The sequence below is a fragment of the Coregonus clupeaformis genome, unplaced genomic scaffold (assembly GCF_020615455.1).
Source record: "Coregonus clupeaformis isolate EN_2021a unplaced genomic scaffold, ASM2061545v1 scaf0391, whole genome shotgun sequence".
In the NCBI taxonomy this organism is placed as follows: Eukaryota; Metazoa; Chordata; class Actinopteri; order Salmoniformes; family Salmonidae; genus Coregonus; species Coregonus clupeaformis.
The window spans coordinates 97501-123796 of record NW_025533846.1 but is presented as its reverse complement, the minus strand read 5'-3'; the positions used below and the strand labels follow the sequence as shown (position 1 = coordinate 123796).

The 26296-nt window shown below is 42.5% G+C and overlaps 1 protein-coding gene across 2 annotated transcripts in view; it reads right to left on the bottom strand.

Annotated features, from left to right (window-relative positions):
* Positions 1-369: 369 nt before the first annotated feature.
* Positions 370-26296, bottom strand: part of megf10 (multiple EGF-like-domains 10) — a 104863-nt gene continuing 78936 nt past the window's right edge. Inside the window, exons 10-25 of one of the 2 annotated variants that reach the window (XM_041897493.2) lie at positions 26226-26296; positions 25693-25813; positions 25165-25328; positions 18249-18351; positions 12341-12487; positions 9791-9925; positions 9337-9465; positions 5674-5802; positions 5391-5519; positions 4953-5081; positions 4349-4576; positions 3889-4016; positions 2791-2914; positions 2600-2644; positions 2283-2486; positions 370-2135 (exon numbers count right to left, since the gene is read on the bottom strand). The exon at positions 26226-26296 is cut by the window's right edge and continues 104 nt beyond it. In XM_041897493.2, the coding sequence (XP_041753427.1) occupies positions 1969-2135; positions 2283-2486; positions 2600-2644; positions 2791-2914; positions 3889-4016; positions 4349-4576; positions 4953-5081; positions 5391-5519; positions 5674-5802; positions 9337-9465; positions 9791-9925; positions 12341-12487; positions 18249-18351; positions 25165-25328; positions 25693-25813; positions 26226-26296 (2153 nt within the window). In that variant the 3' untranslated portion in view covers positions 370-1968. Of the gene's footprint in view, positions 2136-2282; positions 2487-2599; positions 2645-2790; positions 2915-3888; positions 4017-4348; positions 4577-4952; positions 5082-5390; positions 5520-5673; positions 5803-9336; positions 9466-9790; positions 9926-12340; positions 12488-12650; positions 12751-18248; positions 18352-25164; positions 25329-25692; positions 25814-26225 lie in introns of those variants that run through there. The other variant, XM_041897494.2, reaches the window with a different exon arrangement.

Below are 26296 nucleotides of genomic sequence, written 5' to 3'. Positions count from 1 at the left end.
ACAGGTACACCTCCAATTGACTCAAATGATGTCAATTAGCCTATCAGAAGCTTCTAAAGCCATGACATCATTTTCTGGAATTTTCCAAGCTGTTTAAATGCACAGTCAACTTAGTGTATGTAAACTTCTGACCCACTGGAATTGTGATACAGTGAATTATAAGTGAAATAATCTGTCTGTAAACAATTGTTGGACGAATTACTTGAGTCATGCACAAAGTAGATGTCCTAACCGACTTGCCAAAACTATACTTTGTTAACAAGAAATGTGTGGATTGGTTGAAAAACTAGTTTTAATGACTCCAACCTAAGTGTATGTAAACTTGTGTTTAAAACTTCAGACTTCAACTGTATTAATAACATACAAAAGGAAGGCATGGTGTTTTGTTTATTATTTTTTTTACATCAACACCAAACATCACTTCTCGTTTTCAAGTGATTACAGCTATATACATCATTTTTGTACAAATACATTTCATATCTGGCTCAGAATAGTTTAAGACTTGTGGCTGTCTTTTAGGCCATTCAGAATGCGTGAAAAGACATGCAGAATATATAAAGAGTTCTAAATCTAACATTGAACAAATCCAGTATTTTATGGAAATGTAGGCCTATACAGTATTTCATGTGAATCTTGAATTTGTCTCTTATTTTGTTTTATTGATAAGGTCTTTCATTTCATTGCGATGCAAAAGTCCAGCTTAAGCATTATTACTACAAATGATTATTTATCTTTTTTTTAATGATGCTGAGCCCTTCTATTTGCACTGAATTACTATTACATCCTTTAACAACAGAGTACATCATATTAATAGTTTCCCTGTTCTACATTTGATTTAAAGTCAGAACACAATTTCACAGGTAATTGCCAATGAACTCATATTTGATCTAATTATCTAATATTGGAGATATTTAATAATCAGGATATATTTTAGTGGTCCTCCTTCAACATACCTTCATAACCAGGAAAAAAAAAAACCCCACTCTTTTTCACAATTGAATTGACATAATGCTGACATGGAACATTACGGTGTTATGCAGTCAGTTGAATGACCTTCCAGGTGGTTATAACAGGCTTTATGTAATTCGTATGAAGTGTCATGAAAGTATTATGGCAATACATTTGAACTTGTTCTCACAACGGTAACTGACACAAAACACTACCCGCTTATAGTAACAGACCTTTAACAGACCTCAAACTGTGCGATTGAATGCTTGCCACAATTCAACTATTTGCTCATAATTCACCACTAAAAGAGCAAAAGGAACTTAGTTTTACTATGACTTACTATGGCACTTAAAACTTTGGTTACTTTAGTATTGATGTCAGACTAAACAAGATTAAGTTTTGTCAACAACAATAACAGTTACATTGTCAAACAAACAAACAACAAAACAATGCTCAATCGTGCAGCACTAATAACAAAAAACAAAGGGGGGAAAAAATTAAGAAATAAATTGGCTAATTGACTGGTAACTAGTTAATGAACGGATTCCTAATACTGTTAAAGTTCACTTTCATCGTTACAATAATAAATTGAGGTTTGTTTTGTATTTATACACTATAGATTTGAAAAGGCAAGTGATTAGTCCCCAGTGAGTGGAATGATTTACTTCATTTAGGAAAAGCTGTAAAAAGCTGTATATCAATATTACTCAAGCACCTCGAAATACCAAACTTTTCACAAATAACACTCATTTCTACATTGATAGTAAATAAAATTGTGAATGTGACACTTGAGGCAACATAAGAGTTCCTCTCTCTGAAAAAAAACTGTGATTAAGAATGATTATAGTGATAATAAAAAAATAAAAGCAAGAAAACAATGGTGCAGCGAGTAAGCATACAGTATGCCAGCAAATGAGGAGCATTCATTGACTGAGCCCTGGGTAGAGGGGGCGGGGTCCTTGTTGAGTCTCTGGAAGCGCATTCGCTGTCTAGCTCCTTGTGGAGGGATTCTCTGGTAGCTCATTCGCTGTCTAGTTCCTTGTGGGATGAAGGGGGGCTGTCCCGCGTGGGCAGGAGGTCATAGTGACAGGGGATGTGGCTGTTTTTTGGTAGGTCGTACGGGTCCTGTCCAAAGGGGCCGTGACCGTTGCTGTTCCCAGGTGAGTGGATGGCGTTGACTGTGGGCTCTGGAAATACAAGCATTTTCAGATACTGTTAGCAACATAGCAATGACACTCATTTTTCAAACTTTGAGAATACTAATTTCATCTGAGTTTGTCTAACAGAATCCCCCCCACGACTGTAAGAGAAACAAAAATCCTACTGTTCCTCACCGACTTCGTAGACATTCTTATTGGTGGGGCTGGCGTTGTTGATCTCAGCGTAGGGCGAGTCTCGCTGTGCGGGTGACTTCATCTCAACGTAGCCGCACTCTACTTTGGGCATCAGGAGGGGTGGGTCCTTGATGGTGGCGTAGGGATTCTCTGAGCTGTTGAGGGAGCAGGAGCTGGCGTGATAGGGCATTCCCTTCACCAGGTCTGAGTGACAGAGAAAAGGTCTAGTCAGAGATGGAATTCAAACTGACCAATGGCGACTTTGTGTTTTATTATATACAGTATACGGTATATGATATACAGTAATAAGAGCCTACCTCTCAGGGATTTCCCCATGTATCGTCGGTCCACTCCATAAGCTCCTGGTACAATAAAGAATGACATGAAAAATATATAAGTACATTATAATGATACATACAGCATTAAAACCACCCACTTTAAAATAAGTGTGCAATATGTTTCTGTCTCTCTGTGTGTGTGTATAGTGTCCTGGTGTGTGTGTTCTCACCCAGCTCGTTAAAGCATCCCCCCTGTTTCCAGTCGGCGGGCAGGGTTCCAGTGTGGTCTGTTATGGGAGGCCTCTTCCTCTGGTCCACGTTCTTCAGGTTCACAAACAATTGGTTGTTCTTAGCCTGAAATACATCCCAGAACACCATGGTTATGGTAATGATTCCAGGCTTATAACACATTATATGGAATTACTGATCATTATCGTTAGCTGTATGTTTTTGTTGTGGAAAAATGCTATTACACATAAAGTACAGGACATTCATATATACAGTACCATGAGTACCAGTATGCAAGTTTCACGTTTTTTATTGTCACGTACAATAGAGTTTTTTATATGAGGTACAGTGAAATGCCTGTCTTGCTCTTTCTCAACAATGCAGCAGTACTGTACCTCATGTAGCCCTTTCCTGTAGTCAATTACCAAAAGTGACCTCTTTGGCCTCATGGGTGGAATGTTATTAATATTTTTCATAATTTCATAATTAATAACGATTATTATTTTTAAAACAAAGAAAATACAGTGTTTCTCTGTCAAACTGTTTTGTTATATTTCAGTCTTCTGTGATGTATATAAAGTATAATATTGAAATGCAAACTCAAAATTGAATGTATTTCAACGCTATATCTGACATGGTACAGGGGTCTTATTTTCTTTAAGCCCATAACCATGTGTGTGAGGTGTATACTTTTGTTTCAAAGTAGATTTGTTTAAGACTGCCAAGACTCTCTCTGCGTGGCCCTGATTTAGCCCACTGCAGTAAAAGGTTAAAGTTGAAAAAACAACTGTATCATATCTACTGGCCCCGTGTAGCTCAGTTGGTAGAGCATGGCGCTTGCAACGCCAGGGTTGTGGGTTCGTTTCCCACGGGGGGCCAGTATGAAAAAAGTATGAAAATGTATGCACTCACTAACTGTAAGTCGCTCTGGATAAGAGCGTCTGCTAAATGACTAAAATGTAAATCTATGATTCCATCAAATAACATCTACTGAAAATGTAGTTCAATAGGGAGGGTTTGTAAATGGTATACGAAGGGAAGTGCCAAATATACCATCAAGCTGAGCTCTTTATAACAAGTCCATTAAAAAGGGGTCTCACCTTTCCATAGGGCAGGTTGTTGACATGTGGGGGACTAGTGCACTGGGTCACAGTGTGGTAACTGGGGTTGGAGAAGTAGTTGCTGTTGGGATGTCCGGGTGTCTGACTTGTTTGTGGGTGTGCTGCATCTGAAAGACAGAGATAGACTGCTTAGTTAAGTCAGAACTAAACACCTTTCATCAAAAGTATAGCCACATTAGAATGCATGCTAGTAAGGGGCAGTGGCTATTCATTTCTGTTGCTATCTGCAGTAAGAATTTAAAAAAGGGCTATTTAAATGTATTTCCTATTAAAAAATATTTTCACAGTACTATTTTCACAGTCCTGTCATAGTGATATAATTTGACCACAGGATAAAAGTATGTGCAACTGAATTGAACATATAGATAAAAGATGAGGCTATAGTACTGCCAAATCTGGTCCCTTAATGCATCACTAGGGCAACGGTGCCCATGCTTACCGGCGATGGCGTAGTCGGCGGCGACGCGGATGGTGGGTGTGTAGGTGACAGCGGGCATGGTGGTCTCCTTGCCCTTCTGCATCTTCCTGTATACGATGAAGAGGAGGAGGAGGAAGAGTACCAACAACACCAGGATGATGATGCCCACAATGGCGCCAATCTGATAGGAGTCCACGGGCACGGCAGCGCTAGTCAGGCTGTTGGGGTTGCCCACGATCACCACCCCGGCTATAAAGGGGAAGAAGGATTAAGTTAGGTCTAGGACATATTAAATTCAACTAACTCAAATTTATTCATCCCCTCAGAAGCTATTGTTAGAGTGCAGGTCCCCTAACGTTACTTATCTTACTCTTACAGATTTGCAACGGGACACTAACAACGGCCTAGTGGTAGGGGCTAAGGATCAGTTTGGTATTGAGCCAGTATATTGATATTGTTCTTGGAGCACAGTTACGTGTCTTAGTATGATCCCAAAGGTGCCAGGTTTGAATCACGCCTCGGAACCTTGCACTGCCCACCAAATAAACGGCACATTGGCGTCAGCAGTAGGATTCAAACCCATCTTATCAATTCCAGGTTTGTTCTAATATGTAACGGTCCTCACCTTGGTCACACCTCGCCCCCTTCCAGCCGGGGTTGCAGTAGCAAGTACCCGTCATGTGGTCACAGGTGGAGTTGTTCAGACAGTCGCACACCTGACGACAGCCGTAACCATAGGAACCAGGGGGGCATTCTGGGAGCAAGGTAATCGACAAGCATATTACAATCAACGTTCCTCATTTCCTCGTTAACCATGCATTACTGATGTACAACACTTTACAGGAGAACTTGTCATGCTTCTCTGAGTTGGAGTCAAAATCAATACAATGCCAGTAAATTTACATTTTAGGAGAATAATTTTAACATAAAGAGACAACTATTTACATTATGAGTATATTTCAATATCAATAACATGAATTTGACCCCAGCTCTCATTCCTATCATGTGTATCATGTGTTCTGTAGTTATTCTGATGACACATCATCCTGTGGGGTAAACTCACTTTGCTCACAGTGGCGTCCCATGAAGCCAGTCCGGCAGGTACACTGGCCAGAGATGTGGTCACAGTCGGCTCCGTTCTTACACTGGCAGGTCTGGGAACAGTCCTTACCATAGAAGCCCAATGGACAGCCTGCAATGGATTCATATACTATCAGTCTCAGCCTGTTATGAAATATATATATATATTTTTTAAATACAACGCTTTATGACAGAGTGTCATGATGAGGTGGGCAGTGCTAGATGGGGTGTGTACACATGTGCTTGTGTGTGTGTGTGTGACTCACGTTGTGTACAGTAGAGGCCCGTCCAGCCCGGGGTACACTTGCACTCCCCGTCATAGGCACTGCAGTAGGCCCCGTTGTGACAGTTACACGTGTGGATACAGTTGGGCCCCCACTGACCAGGGGGACAGGCTGAAAGACAAGGACAACAACCACAGTATGAGAGAACGACACAACAACAGCCTCCTGGCGAGTGGCTATAGCCTCAAATAGTGTCCTGTCCAGGGGGTGTACTCGTACATCAAGCCGCCCCACGCTACAGAAACTGGAGATCCTGCCCTATGGGCCGTTCTGGCTCAGAAAAGGCACACTTTTCTTTTTGCCTCTACATGTGTTTTACAAGTGTTCCTGAATACCATGCCCAGGCAGGAAGAGAGGAGGGAAAGGGAGAAAAGAGAGAGGTGGTGAAAGGTGAATCGATGAATGGAACAATTATTGCATTGGCTGTGAAAAGGCTGTCTGAATCATATGTTCTGTTCTAACTATAGTAAACATAATCTCATACATGTCAGCCGTCCCCCAGCAAGCACTAGCCTGGGGACGATGTTACAGTAGACTAAAAGCTGTTTACAGCACACACTAAACAGATGGCGTATTGAAAGCAGCAATACTTCTGGTTTTCCTTCCTCTTTATTCAGTAACTAATCTATAATTGGGGAAACCAGGGTGTTTGTCTAACCACTGAACAATGATGAACCAGGAAGAATGGAAAACCAGCAGACACAGCGGACCCTACCCAGTGAGCACAAGGCGTTGAAAATACGTATTTTCAACCAAAAAGACGTCTCCTCAACCAAAAATAAGTATTTTCAACGTCTTGTGCTCATAGGGTACGGACTCGGAATGAACCATAGAATTAGAATGAATTCTAGTTCTATGGGCTGAAAATCCATGATCATGAACCAACACCAGAGGGAGCCATAGCACATCAATAATCCCCAGACCGTCAGAAACACTCATACACCAATAGTGCCCTATTATAAACAGAAAATGTTCTCCCTCAAAATATCTTCTCAGCAATTCGTCATGGAAAGTCCATGATGTAACATTATGCAGGGCAAAAGTTATCGGGCTACACGAGATGCCGGCGTCAATACTACTCGACACTAAGAATGTGAAGCATGTCGCCCCACATCTGTGATGAGGCAGCCCATGCGGGTTATCCCAGGGTGCTTTAAGGCTGTGATGAGTTAGGGTGTCATGCAGAGGTCAATAGGGGTCACGGAGGTCTCCTCACTTGGCGGTAATGCAAGCCAGGCCGAGGGGCTAGCGAATGTCAGCCCCTTAGATAATGGTGTCAGAGACCGGTAAATCTAGTGTGGAGAGTGTCTCGCTAAAAACACGTTCAGGGTCAGGGGTCGCAGTAAGTAGCACCTGTGGTCCGTCTTAATGGGCATTAGTGGAGCTAGGAAGTGTAGTGGAGCTGGCGAGAGGCTTGTCAAGTAGATTAGCAGAGACGGTAAATGTAAACAAAATGGAAGTGTTAAAAGTGTTTTTGGTGTAATTAGTCTAATGGTTTTATAATTTGAGTTATTTTGCTTAATCGAATCATTTTCCGTTATAGAAGATTATGACTTTCAGGACTTCTGACATGACTTTGAAGAACAGAGCAGGGAAATAATGCATTAGGAAATGTTCTTTAGCATGGAATGTTATCCAGATTCTAAGGATAGGATATACAGTATGTTCAACATATTCTGACATACAGTGGCTTGCGAAAGTATTCACCCCCCTTGGCATTTTTCCTATTTTGTTGCCTTACAACCTGGAATTAAAATTTATTTTAATGCCTACCACTTTGAAGATGCACATTTTTGTTGTTGTTGTGTGAAACAAACAATAGAAATAAGACAAAAAAACAGAACACTTGAGCGTGCATAACTATTCACCCCCCCCAAAGTCAATACTTTGTAGAGCCACATTTTGCAGCAATTACAGCTGCAAGTCTCTTGGGGTATGTCTCTATAAGCTTGGCACATCTAGCCACTGGGATTTTTGCCCATTCTTCAAGGTAGAACTGCTCCAGCTCCTTCAAGTTGGATGGGTTCCGCTGGTGTACAGCAATCTCTAAATCATACCACAGATTCTCAATTGGGATTGAGGTTTGGGCTTTGTCTAGGCCATTCCAAGACATTTAAATGTTTCCCCTTAAACCACTCGAGTGTTGCTTTAGCAGTATGCTTAGGGTCATTGTCCAGCTGGAAGGTGAACCTCCGTCCCAGTCTCAAATCTCTGGAAGACTGAAACAGGTTTCCCTCAAGATTTTCCCTGTATTTAGCGCCCTCCATCATTCCTTCAATTCTGACCAGTTTCCCAGTCCCTGCCGATGAAAAACATTTCCACAGCACGATGCTGCCACCACCATGCTTCATTGTGGGGATGGTGTTCTCGGGGTGATGAGAGGTGTTGGGTTTGCGCCAGACATAGCGTTTTCCTTGATGGCCAAAAAGCTCAATTTTAGTCTCATCTGACCAGAGTACCTTCTTCCATATGTTTGGGGAGTCTCCCACATGCCTTTTGGCACACACTAAACGTGTTTGCTTATTTATTTTCTTTAAGCAATGGCTTTTTTTCTGGCCACTCTTCCGTAAAGCCCAGCTCTGTGGAGTGTACGGCTTAAAGTGGTCCTATGGACAGATACTCCAATCTCCGCTGTGGAGCATTGCAGCTTCTTCAGGGTTATCTTTGGTCTCTTTGTTGCCTCTCTGATTAATGCCCTCCATGCCTGGTCCGTGAATTTTGGTGGGTGGCCCTCTCTTGGCAGGTTTGTTGTGGTGCCATATTCTTTCAATTTTTTAATAATGGATTTAATGGTGCTCCGTGGGATGTTCAAAGTTTCAGATATTGTTTTATAACCCAACCCTGATCTGTACTTCTCCACAACTTTGTCCCTGACCTGTTTGGAGAGCTCTTTGGTCTTCATGGTGCCACTTGCTTGGTGGTGCCCCTTGCTTAGTGGTGTTGCAGACTCTGGGGCCTTTCAGAACAGGTGTATATATACTGAGATCATGTCACAGATCATGTGACACTTAGACTGCACACATGTGGACTTTATTTAACTAATTATGTGACTTCTGAAGGTAATTGGTTGGGGTGAATACATATGCACGCACCACTTTTCCGTTATTTATTTTTTAGAATTATTTGAAACAAGTTATTTTTTTCATTCCACTTCACCAATTTGGACTATTTTGTGTATGTCCATTACATGAAATCCAAATAAAAATCCATTTAAATTACAGGTTGTAATGCAACAAAATAGGAAAAAACGCCAAGGGGGATGAATACTTTTACAAGGCACTGTATTCTACCAATCCTAAGAAGAATCTACAAAAGAAACGAGTTCTTGTCAGTTCCATATTAACTCTAAGAAAACAATAGGATATCTCTCCATCTCTCCAAAATTGAATTTCAAATCATTTCCTGAATTGACTTAACTAAATAAGATTAACTCTACCACTCCGGGGATGCAGATAGACAGGGTCAGACAAGACTTTACTGTGCCGAACCGAGTCAAACCCAGCTGTAATGAGCTGTGGTGGATGGTTCCACATCCTGCATAGTTTCTTCAACCATGCTAAAAGGACATTGTGGGGAAAATGTGAACCAGCACAGTTTGGTTCAGGACGTCACAATAGTGTGAAAAGGTAATTTGGGAGTTCTCACGTTGTGAACAGTCGCTGCCAATCCAGCCGGGGTAACACTGGCACGAGCCGTCGATGGGGTTACAGGTGCCGTTGTTGGTACAGGTGCACCCCCACGCACAGTTCTTCCCAAACCTACCACTGGGGCACACTGGGGGCAAGAGAGAGTAAAACATAACCTTTAAATCAACAAGTGAGTCAATGGTATTTTTCATAGTGGAGAGTTACGCCATATCACATTCATGAGTAACTCCTGAGGCTATGTTTTCATATCTACTGTCACATGATCACTGTATCACTACGATACACATTAATTATCCCAGTCTATCAGTTAAGTAGCCTTATGACGTAAATATTTAATTAAAAAAACTAATTTATGGAAACTAGTTGGATAAAGCACTCAGACACAGTATAGCCTGTACAGAAAAAGGTGTCCTACAAGGTTATGGTTGAGTGTCATACGGGGTAACACTCACCTTCGTTGCAGAGGGCTCCCTTGAACCCTGGGAGGCAGTCACACTGACCAGAGACATGGTGGCAAGGTCCATTGCTGTGGACACACTGGGGACAGGCCTGGCTGCAGCGGTGGCCAAAGTAGCCTGGTGAACAGACTGGAAGGACAGTAGAGAACAATGAGTCAGACTTAAGAGTGCGACACATACTGACTTGAGATATTCACATATAGTACGTAACTGTAGTATGAATCACGCATTGATGTCAATGGAAGGTTTTAGGACATTTCTAGTGCAAAATGGCTGCTGCACATCACCAAGCTGAGTGCCAGGTGTATAGGGTGAGTTACCCCTCTATAGGGTTGCAAAATACCAGTAACTTTCCCAAAATTCCCAGGTTTTCCAGATATCCCGGTTGGGAGATTCCCCAGAATAGGGTAGAAATAAGCAAGAAATCCAGGAATCCACCAACCGGGATTTCTGGAAAACCTGGACATTTTGGGAACATATTTATACAGTTGAAGTCGGAAGTTTACATACACCTTAGCCAAATACATTTAAACTCAGTTTTTCACAATTCCTGACATTTAATCCTAGTAAAAATTCCCTGTTTTAGGTCAGTTAGGATCACCACTTTATTTTAAGAATGTGAAATGTCAACAATAGTAGAGAGAATGATTTATTTCAGCTTTCATTTCTTTCATCACATTCCCAGTGGGTCAGAAGTTTACATACACTCAATTAGTATTTGGTAGCATTGCCTTTAAATTGTTTAACTTGGGTCAAACGTTTTGGGTAGCCTTCCACAAGCTTCCCACAATAAGTTTGAAGACCCATTTGCAACCAAGCTTTAACTTCCTGACTGATGTCTTGAGATGTTGCTTCAATATATCCACATCATTTTCCTTCCTCATGATGCCATCTATTTTGTGAAATGCATCAGCCCCTCTTGCAGCAAAGCACCCCAGAGCATGATGCTGCCACCCCGTGCTTCACAGTTGGGATGGTGTTCTTCGGCTTGCAAGTGCCCCCTTTTTCCTCCAAACATAACGATGGTCATTATGGCCAAACAGTTATATTTTTGTTTCATCAGACCAGAGGACATTTCTCCCATAAGTACGATCTTTGTCCCCATGTGCAGTTGCAAACCGTAGTCTGGCTTTTTTATGGCGGTTTTGGAGCAGTGTCTTCTTCCTTGCTAAGCAGCCTTTCAGGTTATGTTGATATAGGACTAGTTTTACTGTGGATATATATACTTTTGTACCTGTTTCCTCCAGCATCTTCACAAGGTCCTTTGCTGTTGTTCTGGGATTGATTTGCATTTTTCACACCAAAGTACGTTCATCTATAGGAGACAGAACGCGTCTCCTTCCTGAGCGGTATGACTGCTGCGTGGTCCCATGGTGTTTATACTTGCGTACTATTGTTTGTACAGATGAACGTGGTACCTTCAGGCATTTGGAAATTGCTCCCAAGGATGAACCAGACTTGTGGAGGTAATTTTTTTTTTTTAATGAGGTCTTGGCTGATTTCTTTTCATTTTCCCATGATGTCAAGCAAAGTGGTACTGCGTTTGAAGGTAGACCTTGAAATACATCCACAGGTACACCTCCAACTGACTCAAATGATGTCAATTAGCCTATCAGAAGCTTCTAAAGCCATGACATCATTTTCTGGAATTTTCCAAGCTGTTTAAAGGCACAGTCAACTTAGTGTATGTAAACTTCTGACCCACTGGAATTGTGATACAGTGAATTATAAGTGAAATAATCTGTCTGTAAACAATTGTTTGAAAAATGTATTTTGGCATGCACAAGGTAGATGTCCTAACCGACCTGCCAAAACTATAGTTTGTTAACAAGAAATTTGTGGAGTGGTTGAAAAATGAGTTTTAATGACTCCAACCTAAGTGTATGTAAACTTCCGACTTCAACTGTATGTACCGTATATACACTGAGCGTACAAAACATTAGGACACCTTCCTAATATTGAGTTGCACCTCCTTTTGCCCTCAGAACAGTCTCAATTCGTCGGGCATGGACTCTACAAGGTGTTGAAGCGTTCTACAGGGCCCATGTTGACTCCAGTGCTTCCCACAGTTCTGTCAAGTTGGCTGGATGTCCTTTGGGTGGTGGACCATTCTTGATACACACAGGAAACTGTTGAGCGTGAAAAACCCAGCAGCGTTGCAGTTCTTGACACACTCAAACTGGTGCGCCTGGCACCAACTACCATAACCTGTTCATAGGCACTTAAATATTTTGTCTTGCCCATTCACCCTCTGAATGGCACACATACACAATCCATGTCTCAATTGTCTCAAGGCTTAAAAATCCTTCTTTAACCTGTCTCCCCTTCATCTACACTGATTGAAGTGGATTTATTATAGCCATGTGTGAATTGGAAATGTTCTTTTTGCATATCCCCTCCCCGTTAGACACCTTCTGAGAGTGGGGTCACGGCCAGGGTCAACCTTGTGCTTTGATAAGTAGTGAAACGTTCTATATAAATCCAATGCAATCAGATACAATATGAGCCATTAACACAATTATTCGGCAGATATGAGATACTCACTGCGCTGGCAGGTGGTTCCCCGAAACCCAGGCGCACACTCACATGTGCCCTCGTCAGGGGAACAGGAGGCCCCGTTCTTACAGTTGCAGGGGAGGGAACAGTTTGGCCCCCAGCGGCCCTCGGCACACACACTGTCACAGTGGATACCTGGGAACACACACACTGTCACAGTGGATACCTGGGAACACACACACTGTCACAGTGGATACCTGGGAACACACACACTGTCACAGTGGATACCTGGGAACACACTGTCACAGTGGATACCTTGGAACACACTGTCACAGTGGATACCTGGGAACACACTGTCACAGTGGATACCTGGGAACACACACACTGTCACAGTGGATACCTGGGAACACACTCTCACAGTGGATATCTGGGAACATACACACTGTCACAGTGGATACCTGGGAACACACTGTCACTGTGGATACCTGGGAACACACTGTCACTGTGGATACCTGGGAACACACTGTCACTGTGGATACCTGGGAACACACACACTGTCACAGTGGATACCTGGGAACACAAACAACGTAGGCCTCACGCAAACAAGTCCACACAGGTCTGTCTCCCATTGACGTTGATTAATGATTTGCGGGGGCCTCCCGAGTGGTGCAGCAGTCTAAGGCACTGCATCGCAGTGCTAGAGGCGTCACTACAGACCCGGGTTCAATCCCAGGCTGTGTCGCAGCCGGCCGTGACCTGGAGAACCATGAGGCGGCACACAATTGGCACAGCGTCATCCGTGTTAGGGGAGGGTTTGGCCGGCCGGGATGTCCTTGTCTCATCGTGCTCTAGCGACTCCGTGTGGCGGGCCGGGCGCATGCACGCTGACTTCGGTCGCCAGTTGTACAGTGTTTCCTCCGACACATTGGTGCGGCTGGCTTCCGAGTTAAGCGAGCATGTGTCAAGAAGCAGTGCAGCTTGGCAGGTTCGTGTTTCGGCGGACGCATGGCTCTCGACCTTCGCCTCTCCCGAGTCCATACGGGAGTTGCAGCGATGGGACAAGACTGTAACTATCAATTGGATATCACGAAAAAGGGCTAAAAAAAGAATAATGATTTGCGGTATTTGTGGGAAAGTCCAAGCTGCGTGCGTTTATCTCAACTCTGAATCAGGCCCATAGAGAACATCTATAAAGCCTTCATTACTATGATAAGAATTTGGGTCTGACTTACAACCAAGGGTGTTGTTAAGAATTTGTAGGGCCACCAAAAAAATGGATGGATGGATGGAGGGAGGGCAGTACAACCTATGGTCTAAGTACGGGCAGGTGGAGGGTGGCTGGTAGGAGGGACGGGTGTGACAGCTAGGAGGGGGTCTCTAGCTTCCTGGTGGGTGGGAGGGGGAGAGGTTGGGTTGCTAAGCTGTATGGGGACCTGGGATCGTGGGACGAGGGAGGGAAACGGGTAAGCTGTATGGGGAGCTGGGATCGTGGGACGAGGGAGGGAAACGGGTAAGCTGTATGGGGACCTGGGATCGTGGGACGAGGGAGGGAAACGGGTAAGCTGTATGGGGACCTGGGATCGTGGGACGAGGGAGGGAAACGGGTAAGCTGTATGGGGAGCTGGGATCGTGGGACGAGGGAGGGAAACGGGTAAGGTGTATGGGGACCTGGGATCGTGGGACGAGGGAGGGAAACGGGTAAGCTGTATGGGGACCTGGGATCGTGGGACGAGGGAGGGAAACGGGTACTTATGGTCTTCCACAACTTTTTTTTTTCTTCACACATTACATGTCCAAATTATACAATTTGTAACCTTAATTTTTTTTCTCCACACTGTGCCACTGTATATCCTACTGCTGTTTCTCATGATTGGTATCGATAAAACATTTAAAACACAATAAAATAATATCATGCACGGTGTTATCTTTGTCAAATTCATGCATCTTCTTCTTTTCGTCTTCTAAATGAACAATGTTGTTCTTACAAAGAACATGTAGACACAGCAATAGGAAGAGAGAGGAGAGAGGAAGAGAGAGGAGAGAGGAAGAGAGAGGAGATAGGAAGAGAGGGGAGATAGGAAGAGAGAGGAGATAGGAAGAGAGAGGAGATAGGAAGAGAGGGGAGAGAGGAAGAGAGAGGAGATATGAAGAGAGAGGAGATAGGAAGAGAGAGAGGAAGAGAGAGAGGAAGAGAGATGAGATAGGAAGAGAGAGGAGAGAGGAAGAGAGAGTAGATAGGAAGAGAGAGGAGATAGGAAGAGAAAGGAGAGAGGAAGAGAGAGGAGATAGGAAGAGAGAGGAGATAGGAAGAGAGAGGAGAGAGGAAGAGAGAGGAGAGAGGAAGAGAGAGGAGATAGGAAGAGAGAGGAGAGAGGAAGTGAGAGGAGAGAGGAAGAGAGAGGAGAGAGGATGGGGAGGGGAGATAGGAAGAGAGAGGAGAGGAAGAGAGAGGAGATAGGAAGAGAGAGGAGAGAGGAAGAGAGAGGAGATAGGAAGAGAGAGGAGATATGAAGAGAGAGGAGAGAGGAAGAGAGAGGAGATAGGAAGAGAGAGGAGAGAGGAAGAGAGAGGAGAGAGGAAGAGAGAGGAGATAGGAAGAGAGAGGAGATAGGAAGAGAGAGGAGAGAGGAAGAGAGAGGAGATAGGAAGAGAGAGGAGATAGGAAGAGAGAGGAAGAGAGAGGAGATAGGAAGAGAGAGGAGATAGGAAGAGAGAGGAGAGAGGAAGAGAGAGGAGATAGGAAGAGAGAGGAGAGAGGAAGAGAGAGGAGAGAGGAAGAGAGAGGAGATAGAATAAGAAGAGAGAGATTGAGATCTTTTAGGCTGTGCCTGTGACCCACCACATAAGCAAAGCTATTGTTTCTAGCATTAACCCAGTCTTTAACCACAAGTGGGACTTTACCCATTGTTGATGAGTCACTGGTCTCTTATATTTCTGTCTATTATATATCCTGTTGCCTGGTAACTTTACCCCTACCTATATGTGCATATCTACCTCAATTACCTCGTACCTGTACATTGACTCGGTACTGGTATCCTGTGTATATGGCCAAGTTATCGTTACTCATTTTGTATTATTATTTTTCTCTCTGCATTGTTGGGAAGGGCCAGTAAGCATTTCACTGTTAGTCTACACCTGTTGTTTACAAAGCATGTGACAGATAAAATGTGATTTGATTTGAGTTGACAATGGCAGCATCACTATAGGTAGCATCAGTATCAGTTGGACAACACATAGCATATAATGGTGGGGGTTAACTAACTCCACACTACAGCCCAGGGTCCTATTCATTCACACCGTTCATTCACACAGTCACACCATAGCGAAACATTTTGCAATAGAAAACAAAAACGATTTCAGTACGTTTTCTTCAATTTAGTGCCTAATGAATACAACCCATCTGAAGAAGGCTTGATATTGTAAATATGCTAATTACAGGGATTGATTTCCAGATTGCTGCAGGGTTTAATACCAGACAGCAGCCTCTTAAAGGAAAACTCCACCCAAAAACTATTTTTTGGGATTTGTTTCATTAGTCCATTGTTGACATAGTCCCAAACTGTTTTGCTTGTCAGCAATCAAGTTTTCAAGATATATAACTTTCAAAATACACAAATCATCCCCGTATGATGCATTTTGCCATCTTACTGGCAAAGTGCCACACACAAACACAGTACTACTAGGCTCTCCAATTGAGTATCTTTCCGTTTGTGATGTATTACATTTACCAATTGTGGCTATTTGATTGGACTAGGGCCCTGAGTTTTTCCTGACCAAGTGCCCTGACCAGGAAATACTCTGGGCACCAGCTGTAGGCTATAATAAGGCCCAGTCTTGGTAACGTTGCTTAGTTTTTCAGTAAACAGAGATATCACACCTGAAGTAACGTTAAATCATAGGTGCGTAGGCTTAGCAAAAACTGAAGGAGAATCGTTGAAGGGACTCTCACACACTGTGCACTGTACTGAAGTAGAAAGGTTGAAGGGACTCTCACACACTGTGCACTGTACTGAAGTAGAATCGTTGAAGGGACTCTCACACACTGTGCACTGTACTGAAGTAGAATCGTTGAAGGGACTCCCACACACTGTGCACTGTACTGAAGTAGAATGGTTGAAGGGACTCCCACACACTGTGCACTGTACTGAAGTAGAATCGTTGAAGGGACTCCCACACACTGTGCACTGTACTGAAGTAGAAAGGTTGAAGGGACTCTCACACACAGTGTAATGTTTTGGTCACATACATGTAGTGGATCTCAGTCATTCAATTGCCCGAACAACATCTACAAGTTAATTGCTCTAATGGTTTAATAACATTACGCCTGTCAACAAAACATGACATCTTTGTACCCTATCAAACTTCAAACTCCTTTGATAGTCTCAATTACTTGAAACTTTGGACGGTGACACACAAGCAGCCCTGTGCCAAATGAGTAATATGATTCAATTTGCCAGAAATTTGTCCGCAAGTCGTTTTAACCTGCGTTACAATGTTTCTCACATTCTCTGTATCTATTCAGCGAGCCATTTTAAACCAGCAAAGAAAACACACCAAGATTTGTATCTCTAGGACTTAGCAGGAATGACACTAAGTTAACATTTCCCCCCTGAGAACATGAAACAGAAAGGTGAGACAAGCAATACGGCCCTTTGTTATTGTCCAAGGGGATTGGTTTCAGACTATGAAAATAAGGGCCATACAAGAGCAGCACACTACACTGTCTGGGGACTGTGCCCCTTGGTGAATAGAGATAATAATTCAATGGGGAGATTGGACACTATAGAGTTTCTCAATTTCACTGTCTTCCCCCCTGAATCACTACAACAAAGGCATGGGCGAAGCATGTTGAGCGTGTTTATGAAAATATATACTTTTAAGTTTAAACGCATGTAATATGAGAGATATTGACTGGTGTCCATCTTGGAGTTGGCAGGACCAGCTGTGACAAAAAATTGTTTTCTTCTGTTGGAAATTGAACCGTATCTGAGAACCAGGGAGTTCTCCCCCTCCTTCCTCTTCCCTGACTCACTCTGTTTCTTTCTCACTCCCTCTGCCACCTCTCTCTTCCTCTCCTTCACACCTCTCTCTCTTCCTCTCCTTCACACCTCTCTCTTCCTCTTCTTCACACCTCTCTCTTCCTCTCCTTCACACCTCTCTCTTCCTCTCCTTCAAACCTCTCTCTTCCTCTCCTTCACACCTCTCTCTTCCTCTCCTTCACACATCTCTCTTCCTCTCCTTCATACCTCTCTCTCCTCACTCTTTTCATCTTACCCTTCCTTCTCTGTGTCAAAGGCTTTCTCACCCTCTATGTTTCCCTTACCCCTCTTTTCTCATCTCCCTCTGCCCCCCCCCCTCTCTCTCACACACACTTTCTCCCCCTCACTTTCTCTCTCTCTCCCTCCCTCCCTCTCCCTCCCTGCCCCTCTTTCTCTCTCTGGGATGTTTTGACACTCTGGGGGCGATAGGCAACAGTGTGAGGGAGTGCGGTGCCCAGGCTGGGGGACAAAGGGCTCATTGAGGAGCTGTGTGCGCGTTGCTAGGCGATGGCGGAATGCTGGCGATAAATGTCCGGCTAAGTAGCTTGGAAGAAATGCATCAGTTTTTTAAAGGTCTGACATCAGTATGCTGTGTAGGTATGGACCTGAGCAAAACACGGGAGAAGAGAACGAAAGAGAGGAGACTTAATGGCGATACACTGTTTTTGGGCTATGATTATATGTCAAAACATCCACAGACACAGAGGCAGGTGGTATAGTCTTACAACTACTTTTAACAGTGATTTATATTTGAGGCAAATAAATATTTCCAGCAATTTTGGATTTGGATGGATTGGATGGATTGTACGGATGGGTGGGTGGATGGGTGGATAGGATGGATGGACTGATGGACGGATGGATAATCTTGTAAGGAAAGGGGTTCTACAGGGTTCTACAGGTTAGGGTTCCAGACTCACCTGTCCATCCAGCCAGGCAGCGACAGTACCCCGTGGAGGGGTGGCACCCGTCTGCATGGCTACAGTCACAGCGCTCCCTACAGTCCATGCCATAGGTGCCATCCTGGAGAAACCCCAAAAGATGCCATTTAGACTGATGATAATAATTGTTTTGACATTTAAATGCTTTTTATTTAAAGTGACTCATAGCTCACATACGAGATACTTAGTATACAGATTCTGCATAGTCAACATACAGTATATTTGGTAAATGTTGTGCATGTACATTAGGCAGCCTTTCCCAGTCCTAGTCCTTATGGTCCTTTGTCTATGCAAGTTTATGGTTTGCAGCCTGATGTCTTTTCATCAATTTCAATCAACACTATAGCCATATCTATTTATTATGGCCACCGAAATGTTAGCTATTAAAATCAGATCCAACAATAGTATCAAGGGCCTAGAAATCCAGGGCTTAAAAACATGTCATTGTGTCATTGTACGCTGATGATTTATGTTTTCTTTTAAATCCACAATTTGGATCCCTCCACAGCCTCATAGATGATCTAGATGCTTTTTTTTTTACAACCAATTTATGATAAGTGTACTATATTACATATTGGATCCCTAAAAAATACAACTTTTACATTACTGTGTAGTTTACCAATAAAATGGTCTGACGGTGAAGTGGACATACTCGGTATTCATATCCCAAAAGAAAGAAATGATCTCACTACAATAAATGTTAATAAAAAGTTGGCAAAAATAGATCAGATCTTGCTACCGTGGAAAGGAAAATACCTGTCTATTGGTGGAAAAATCACCCTGATGAACTCTTTAGTCATATCCCAGTTTACCTATTTGCTTATGGCCTTGCCTCCACCTAGCAACTCGTTTTTTTAATTATATGAGCAAAAAATATTCAATTTTATTTGGAATGGCAAGCCAGAAAAAATTAAACGGGCCTATTTATATAATGAATATGAATTTGGAGGGCAGAAATGATTAAATATTAAAGCATTAGACCTCTCACTAAAGGCTTCAGTCATACAAAAGTTATACTTAAATCTGAACTGCTTCTCTAGCAGATTAGTAAGAATGTCTCACACCATGTTTAAGAATGGCCTTTTTCCCTTTATTCAGATTGCAACCTCTCACTTTCGGTTATATGAAAATGAAATAATCTCCAAAATATCGCTATTTTTAAAACAAGCCATAGAAAGTTGGTTGCAATTTCAGTTTAATCCACCAGAAAAGACGGAACAAATATTACAACAAAAATTATGGTTAAACTCAAATATACTAATTGATTAAAAAAATACAATAGTTTTGGAAAAAATGTTAAACAATTTATAATCTTTGTAAGTGATATCATAAATAGGACAGGTGGAGTTATGTCACACATGCAGCTAACAAAAATATATGGAAATGTCTGCTCTACTCAAAATTACAACCAACTATTTGCAGCATTACCGCAAAAATGGAATAGGCAAAAAGAAGGGGGAGAAAGTTCGGCCCTGCATTAAAGACCAAAATTGGCTAAAGAAAATTGTGATCAATAAAAAAGTATACCAGTTTCATTTAAGGACCAAAAAATTGACAGCTGTGCCATATAGATTGCAAAATAGTTGGGAAGACATTTTCGATGTACCGGTTCCATGGCACATGGTTTATGAACTGATACACAATTATACAATTTTTTTGCAACCAATAGAATGTTATATATATGGGGGATACAACCATCCCAGCTCTGCAGATTTTGCTGCGAAGAGACAGAATCATTAGATCATTTGTTTTGGTACTGTCCATATGTAGCTTGTTTTTGGTCACAGGTTCAGGAATGGCTGAATAATTTTTACCTGGAGCTAACTCTGCAAATAGCACTGCTGGGTGATTTAAAAAGCAATAGTCAATCGATCAATAATATAATAATACTCTTAGCAAAAAAAATATTTCTTTAATTTACAATATGTAGAATCTATGAGAATAGAACGATTCAGAACTTTTGTGAAACATCACAGCACAGTTGAAAAATATATGGCAATTAGAAATCAAAACTGGATGGTGTTCAGAGATAGATGGGAGGGGTTGAGGGAAGCTGAAGAATGGGACTAAAAACAAACAAAAGATAACTATTGTAAAATATACTGTGTCCATAAAATGTATATAGTATGTATAAGCTGGAAGTAGAAGCCTAAGTGTTGTTGTCCATTAGTTTACTTCAATTAGGGGAGGTGAAAATAATAAAGGAACATACATTTAAAATATATATATATAATTTATATATATATTTTTTTAAAAATATGGGGGATTGGAAATGATGCAGACAATTACATTGATAGAAGCCACAATCTATCTGCAATATTAAAGCTGATTTACCCCCTAAAAATATTCAACACCTAACTCAAGTCATATTTGGCATTTAATACAGTGGCTTGCGAAAGTATTCACCCCCCTATTTTGTTGCCTTACAACCTGGAATTAAAATGGATTTTTTGAGGGTTTGTATCATTTGACTTACACAACATGCCTACCACATTGAAGATGCAAAATATTTTTTTGGGGGAAACAAACAAGAAATAAGACAAAAAAACAGAAAACTTGAGCGTGCATAACTATTCACCCCTCAAAGTCAATACTTTGTAGAGCCACCTTTTGCAGCAATTACAGCTGCAAGTCTCTTGGGGTAAGTCTCTATAAGCTTGGCACATCTAGCCACTGAGATTTCTGCCCATTCTTCAAGGCAAAACTGCTCCAGCTCCTTCAAGTTGGATGGGTTCCGCTGGTGTACAGCAATCTTTAAGCCATACCACAGATTCTCAATTGGATTGAGGTCTGGGCTTTGACTAGGCCATTCCAAGACATTTAAATGTTTCCCCTTAAACCACTCAAGTGTTGCTTTAGCAGTATGCTTAGGGTCATTGTCATGCTGGAAGGTGAACCTCCATCCCAGTCTCAAATCTCCGGAAGACTGAAACAGGTTTCCCTCAAGATTTTCCCTGTATTTAGCGCCATCCATCATTCCTTCAATTCTGACCAGTTTCCCAGTCCCTGCCGATGAAAAACACCTCCACAGCATGATGCTGCCACCACCATGCTTCACTGTGGGGATGGTGTTCTCGGGGTGATGAGAGGTGTTTGGTTTGCGCCAGACATAGCGTTTTCCTTGATGGCCAAAAAGCTCAATTTTAGTCTGATCTGACCAGAGTACCTTCTTCCATATGTTTGGGGAGTCTGCCACATGCCTTTTAATAACACCAAACGTGTTTGCTTATTATTTTTTTATGCAATGGCTTTTTTTATGGCCATTCTTCCGTAAAGCCCAGCTCTGTGGAGTGTACAGCTTAAAGTGGTCCTATGGACAGATACTCCCATCTCCGCTGTGGAGCTTTGCAGCTCCTTCAGGGTTATCTTTGGTCTCTTTGTTGCCTCTCTGATTAATGTCCTCCTTGCCTGGTCCATGATTTTTGGTGGGCGGTCCTCTCTTGGCAGGTTTGTTGTGGTGCCATATTCTTTCCATTTTTTAATAATGCTCCGTGGGATGTTCAAAGTTTCGGATATTTTTTCTACAACCCAACCCTGATCTGTACTTCTCCACAACTTTGTCCCTGACCTGTTTGGAGGGCTCCTTGGTCTTCATGGTGCCGCTTGCTTGGTGGTGCCCCTTGCTTAGTGGTGTTGCAGACTCTGGGGCCTTTCAGAACAGGTGTATATATACTGAGATCATGTCACAGATCATGTGACACTTAGATTGCACACAGGTGGACTTTATTTAACTAATTATGTGACTTCTGAAGGTAATTGGTTGCACCAGATCTTATTTAGGGGCTTCATAGCAGAGGGGGTGAATACATATGCACGCACCACTTTTCCGTTATTGACAAGTTATTTTTTTCATTTCACTTCACCAATTTGGACTATTTTGTGTATGTCCATTACATGAGATCCAAATAAAAATCCATTTAAATTACAGGTTGTAATGCAACAAAATAGGAAAAACGCCAAGGGGGATTAATACTTTTGCAAGGCACTGTAGGTAGATCAATGCTATAATAGAAAATGACTGCTGTTGGAATAGGTTTAAGCAAACACCAGCTCACACAGGAGTACTCCTATGATTTGGTGAGCTTATTTCATGTGTGTTCAATAAAGACTGTTTTCATCCTTGCAAGATTAAACCAGTGCAATGGAAAACTCCTTAAACTTTGGACCTCGGATGGCAAAACTGCAAAACTGCCAATATGATTTATACTGTATGGTATTTCACACTGAGTACTGAGTACTTTTGATCAGTTCTATTAAGGGGCACTAACATTAAACATCTGAGTGAAATATTCGTTATTCGTTACTCATTCCACATTTCACTGTACCCGATGATGGAGGAGGTCAAATCTTAATTTGACCTCCTCCATCATCACCACCTTGTTTGAAACTGCATACTTTGTAAACACTTCCAAACATATGCAATACAACAAACGTACAAACCCATAGAAAAAGGTAATGCAGATATAAGAACAAATCCTCTAGATTTGTAGCTTTTCGAGGCCAAGCTATTAGGAAAATAGTCTTAATCCACTAACTCCTGACTTCCTGAATGGCAAGTCAATCTTGGAAGAGGTTGGATTTGCTAAGTCATTACGGAAAGCTGTGGATCAAAGGACTAGCGCTTAGCGTAGCATGTGACTGCTCAAGACTCTATCGCAAGTGTTAGCGCTGCAGTTTCTTCAAGGGAGCGATTGGCCACGAAACACACTTTCACAAGTTTCGACATTTGCAAGTTTCCAAGTTTCTCACTTGCAAATTGGCTGTAAGAATGCTGCTCAACTTCTCTGGAGGTCAGAGTCAGAGGGGGGTGACCTGGGGAGTTCTGAGGTACCGGAACACATGAGAAAAAATCTCCTTTATAATAAATATCATGGCATTTGTGTAGTGATATAGAGCAGTAGAGTAGAGGCACTTAAAGAAGTTGCACACATGGGGAAATTTTTTTGTAGCCTAGGGTCTGGGAGAAATGTGGCCTTTTATAAACGCATTTGATGCAATTCTACGTCATTTTACATGACTGGAGACTTTGGCAGAATCTTTTTTAATAAAGCACAAATGATCGAAATGACAGGCTACTTTGACACTGACAAACTGAGAATCTGAGATCAATGAAAAAGACCTTGTCTTGAATCCATCAATAGCCTATACCTAGGTGTGTGGAGACTATCCCTAGGTGTGTGGAGACTATCCCTAGGCGTGTGGAGACTATCCCTAGGTGTGTGGAGACTATCCTTAGGTGTGTGGAGACTATCCCTAGGTGTGTGGAGACTATCCCTAGGTGTGTGGAGACTATCCCTAGGTGTGTGGAGACTATCCCTAGGCGTGTGGAGACTATCCCTAGGTGTGTAGAGACTATCCCTAGGTGTGTGGAGACTATCCCTAGGTGTGTGGAGACTATCCCTAGGTGTGTGGAGACTATCCCTAGGTGTGTGGAGACTATCCCTAGGTGTGTGGAGACTATCCCTAGGTGTGTGGAGACTATCCCTAGGTGTGTGGAGACTATCCCTAGGTGTGTGGAGACTATCCCTAGGTGTGTGGAGACTATCCCTAGGCGTGTGGAGACTATCCCTAGGTGTGTGGAGACTATCCCTAGGTGTGTGGAGACTATCCCTAGGTGTGTGGAGACTATCCCTAGGTGTGTAGGCTACAATATGAGGAGGAAGTTATAGTCCTAAAAATGCTTTCCAATTTCACTCACTTACCCAATGATACACAGCTCACTCACTGGTGATGGCCGATGTGCTCATGCCAAAAGCCCCTCTCTCTCCCTCTCTCTCTCTTTCTCTCTCTTTTGTAAAACAATATTTGGAAGTTGATCAAATATTTTGGTAGCCTACAGCATAGTCTTCGCTTTTCAGCAGGAGCCATTTGCTTTCCAACCTGTGTTTTTCCTAGATTGTATTTGAAATATTGAGAAAGGCCTGTTTTGTCTGCATTATGTTTTTTCACCGACAGATTTGCCGCGAGTTCCCGACTGTAGGCTATTCCTTGTTATTGGGCTACAATCCACAGCTAGGCTATTTGGTGTAGTAGGATATTCTGAATGATTTAATTAACAGACAGCAGTAATTCTATAATTTTGGCAAATGTATTTCAGTTTATCAGGGGTCCTGCAGTTCCTCCAGAACCCTTCGCGCAGCTATGCTTCTATAAGGAAATAAATGATGAAGTGCAACGCTGGAGGATTGAGAGTCGCAGGCTCATGTCTATCAGAGCAGAGAGGGAGAGAGATCATAGAAAGTGAATCTCATTCTAGTTATGTGAGAGATACTGCCGTGCTTCTCACAGCCACAGCCAAGTGTTGGTCTCAAACATAGGTTACAATGTTTCTCAAACCATAAACCCGGGCCGGCCCAACCCAAATCAACTCTTAGAATATTAGGCCCGTGCTGAAAATCTACTTTTTCACATAACGTTTTTTTGTGGGGGCAGGATAATTAACGAAGAGGCAACTCGAATGAACTTTGATTGCTTTTATTATAATTTTTACATAGAAAAAAGTGAATTATTTTAAATGCCACGAGAGGTACAGGATCCAGCCAAATAGGTTCTGGCACAAAACAGAGAGGTGCCGGATCCTGCCGGAACTGGATCCGGCTCAAATGAAGCACTGGTGTGATGTATATCTGACTGTGTCTATTGTAGTTCACAGATCCCTATCAAAGCCAGTATTGTACGCAATGCATCTAGGAAGAGTGTACTGTGGTTTGATCATTTCAAAGCTTTCACCACCTTTTCTCAACTGAAATTAAGTTGAGATAATAATATATATGCCTATTACGTTTGACACATTCCAATTCATCATAATATTATAGGAAGATAATAACAGTGTTATAACCTATAATGATGTCATCACTGTGCAACAGGGGTGGGTGGGGGGGACAACATCACTCACTTGGCAGTGGAGGTCACACCTCTCTCCCCTCCAGCCGGGGGCACAGGTGCACTGTCCGTTGAGGGCGTTGCAGGCGCCCCCGTTGCCACACATACAGGTGAGGTTACACCCCAGCCCCCACGTGCCACTGGGGCAGTTGATGGAGCAGTCCACTCCGTGCCAACCTGGAGGAGGGAGAAGACATTTTCAACATCAACATAGTTTGACGGAGAAGTAGTCAATTTCTCTCAAATTAGCTAATGTCTACAGTTATAAATGTTTGTAAATATTTTATAGAGAAAATAATTTAGTCCCCAAAACGTCATACCCAAACGCCACTGCATTAGCAGAATGATCCAGCAGATCCACAAATTACAAATTCGTATGTAAGTTAGGATTCCACAAATGCACTATTTCTACTGCATTTCTACTGCATTTCTACTGTATTTTTACTGTATTTCTACTGTATTTTTACTGTATTTCTACTGTATGTGCTCCTTGAATGGGCTAGCCTTACACACGATGCATTCCCTGGTGTTAGCAGCCTACCTGCTTTACAGGAGCAGGCTCCATCTACTGAAGAGCACTGTGCCCCGTTCTTACAGCCACAGGTGGCAGAGCAGTTGATCCCGTGGGTCCCTGATGGGCAGGCTGTGGAACAGTCGGATCCCTGCAATGAAATACTGTTAGCATTCCTGTACTATAGTTTAGTTGACTTTGTACGTGGTAAGTGGGTTGTGTTCAGTGAGGCACACCTTAGAAAACATTTCATAACGTTTTCTCCTTATTGAACATGACCCATGTAACATCACAATTGAATTAGGAGTGAATAAAGTCTGTCAGACAGTCTGTTGGAATGCTCCAGACTCAGTCAGTCCAATCCTTTGACCTTCTTACAATTCCAAGTATACAACACCTGCATAAAGTCAACTGTTACTTCTTCAGAACACAATATCAGATCACTAATGTTATGAATGATTTAGGCTACTGTAACTTTATTAGACTGGACATGGAGTATATTACCCTCATAAGGCTTCATAACCTTTCACAGAGCCTTCCTAGACCCCTCATAGAGGCTTTACCTTGAAGCCAGGAGCGCAGATGCACTCCCCGGTCACGCTGTGGCAGTCGGCACCGTTCTGGCATTGGCACA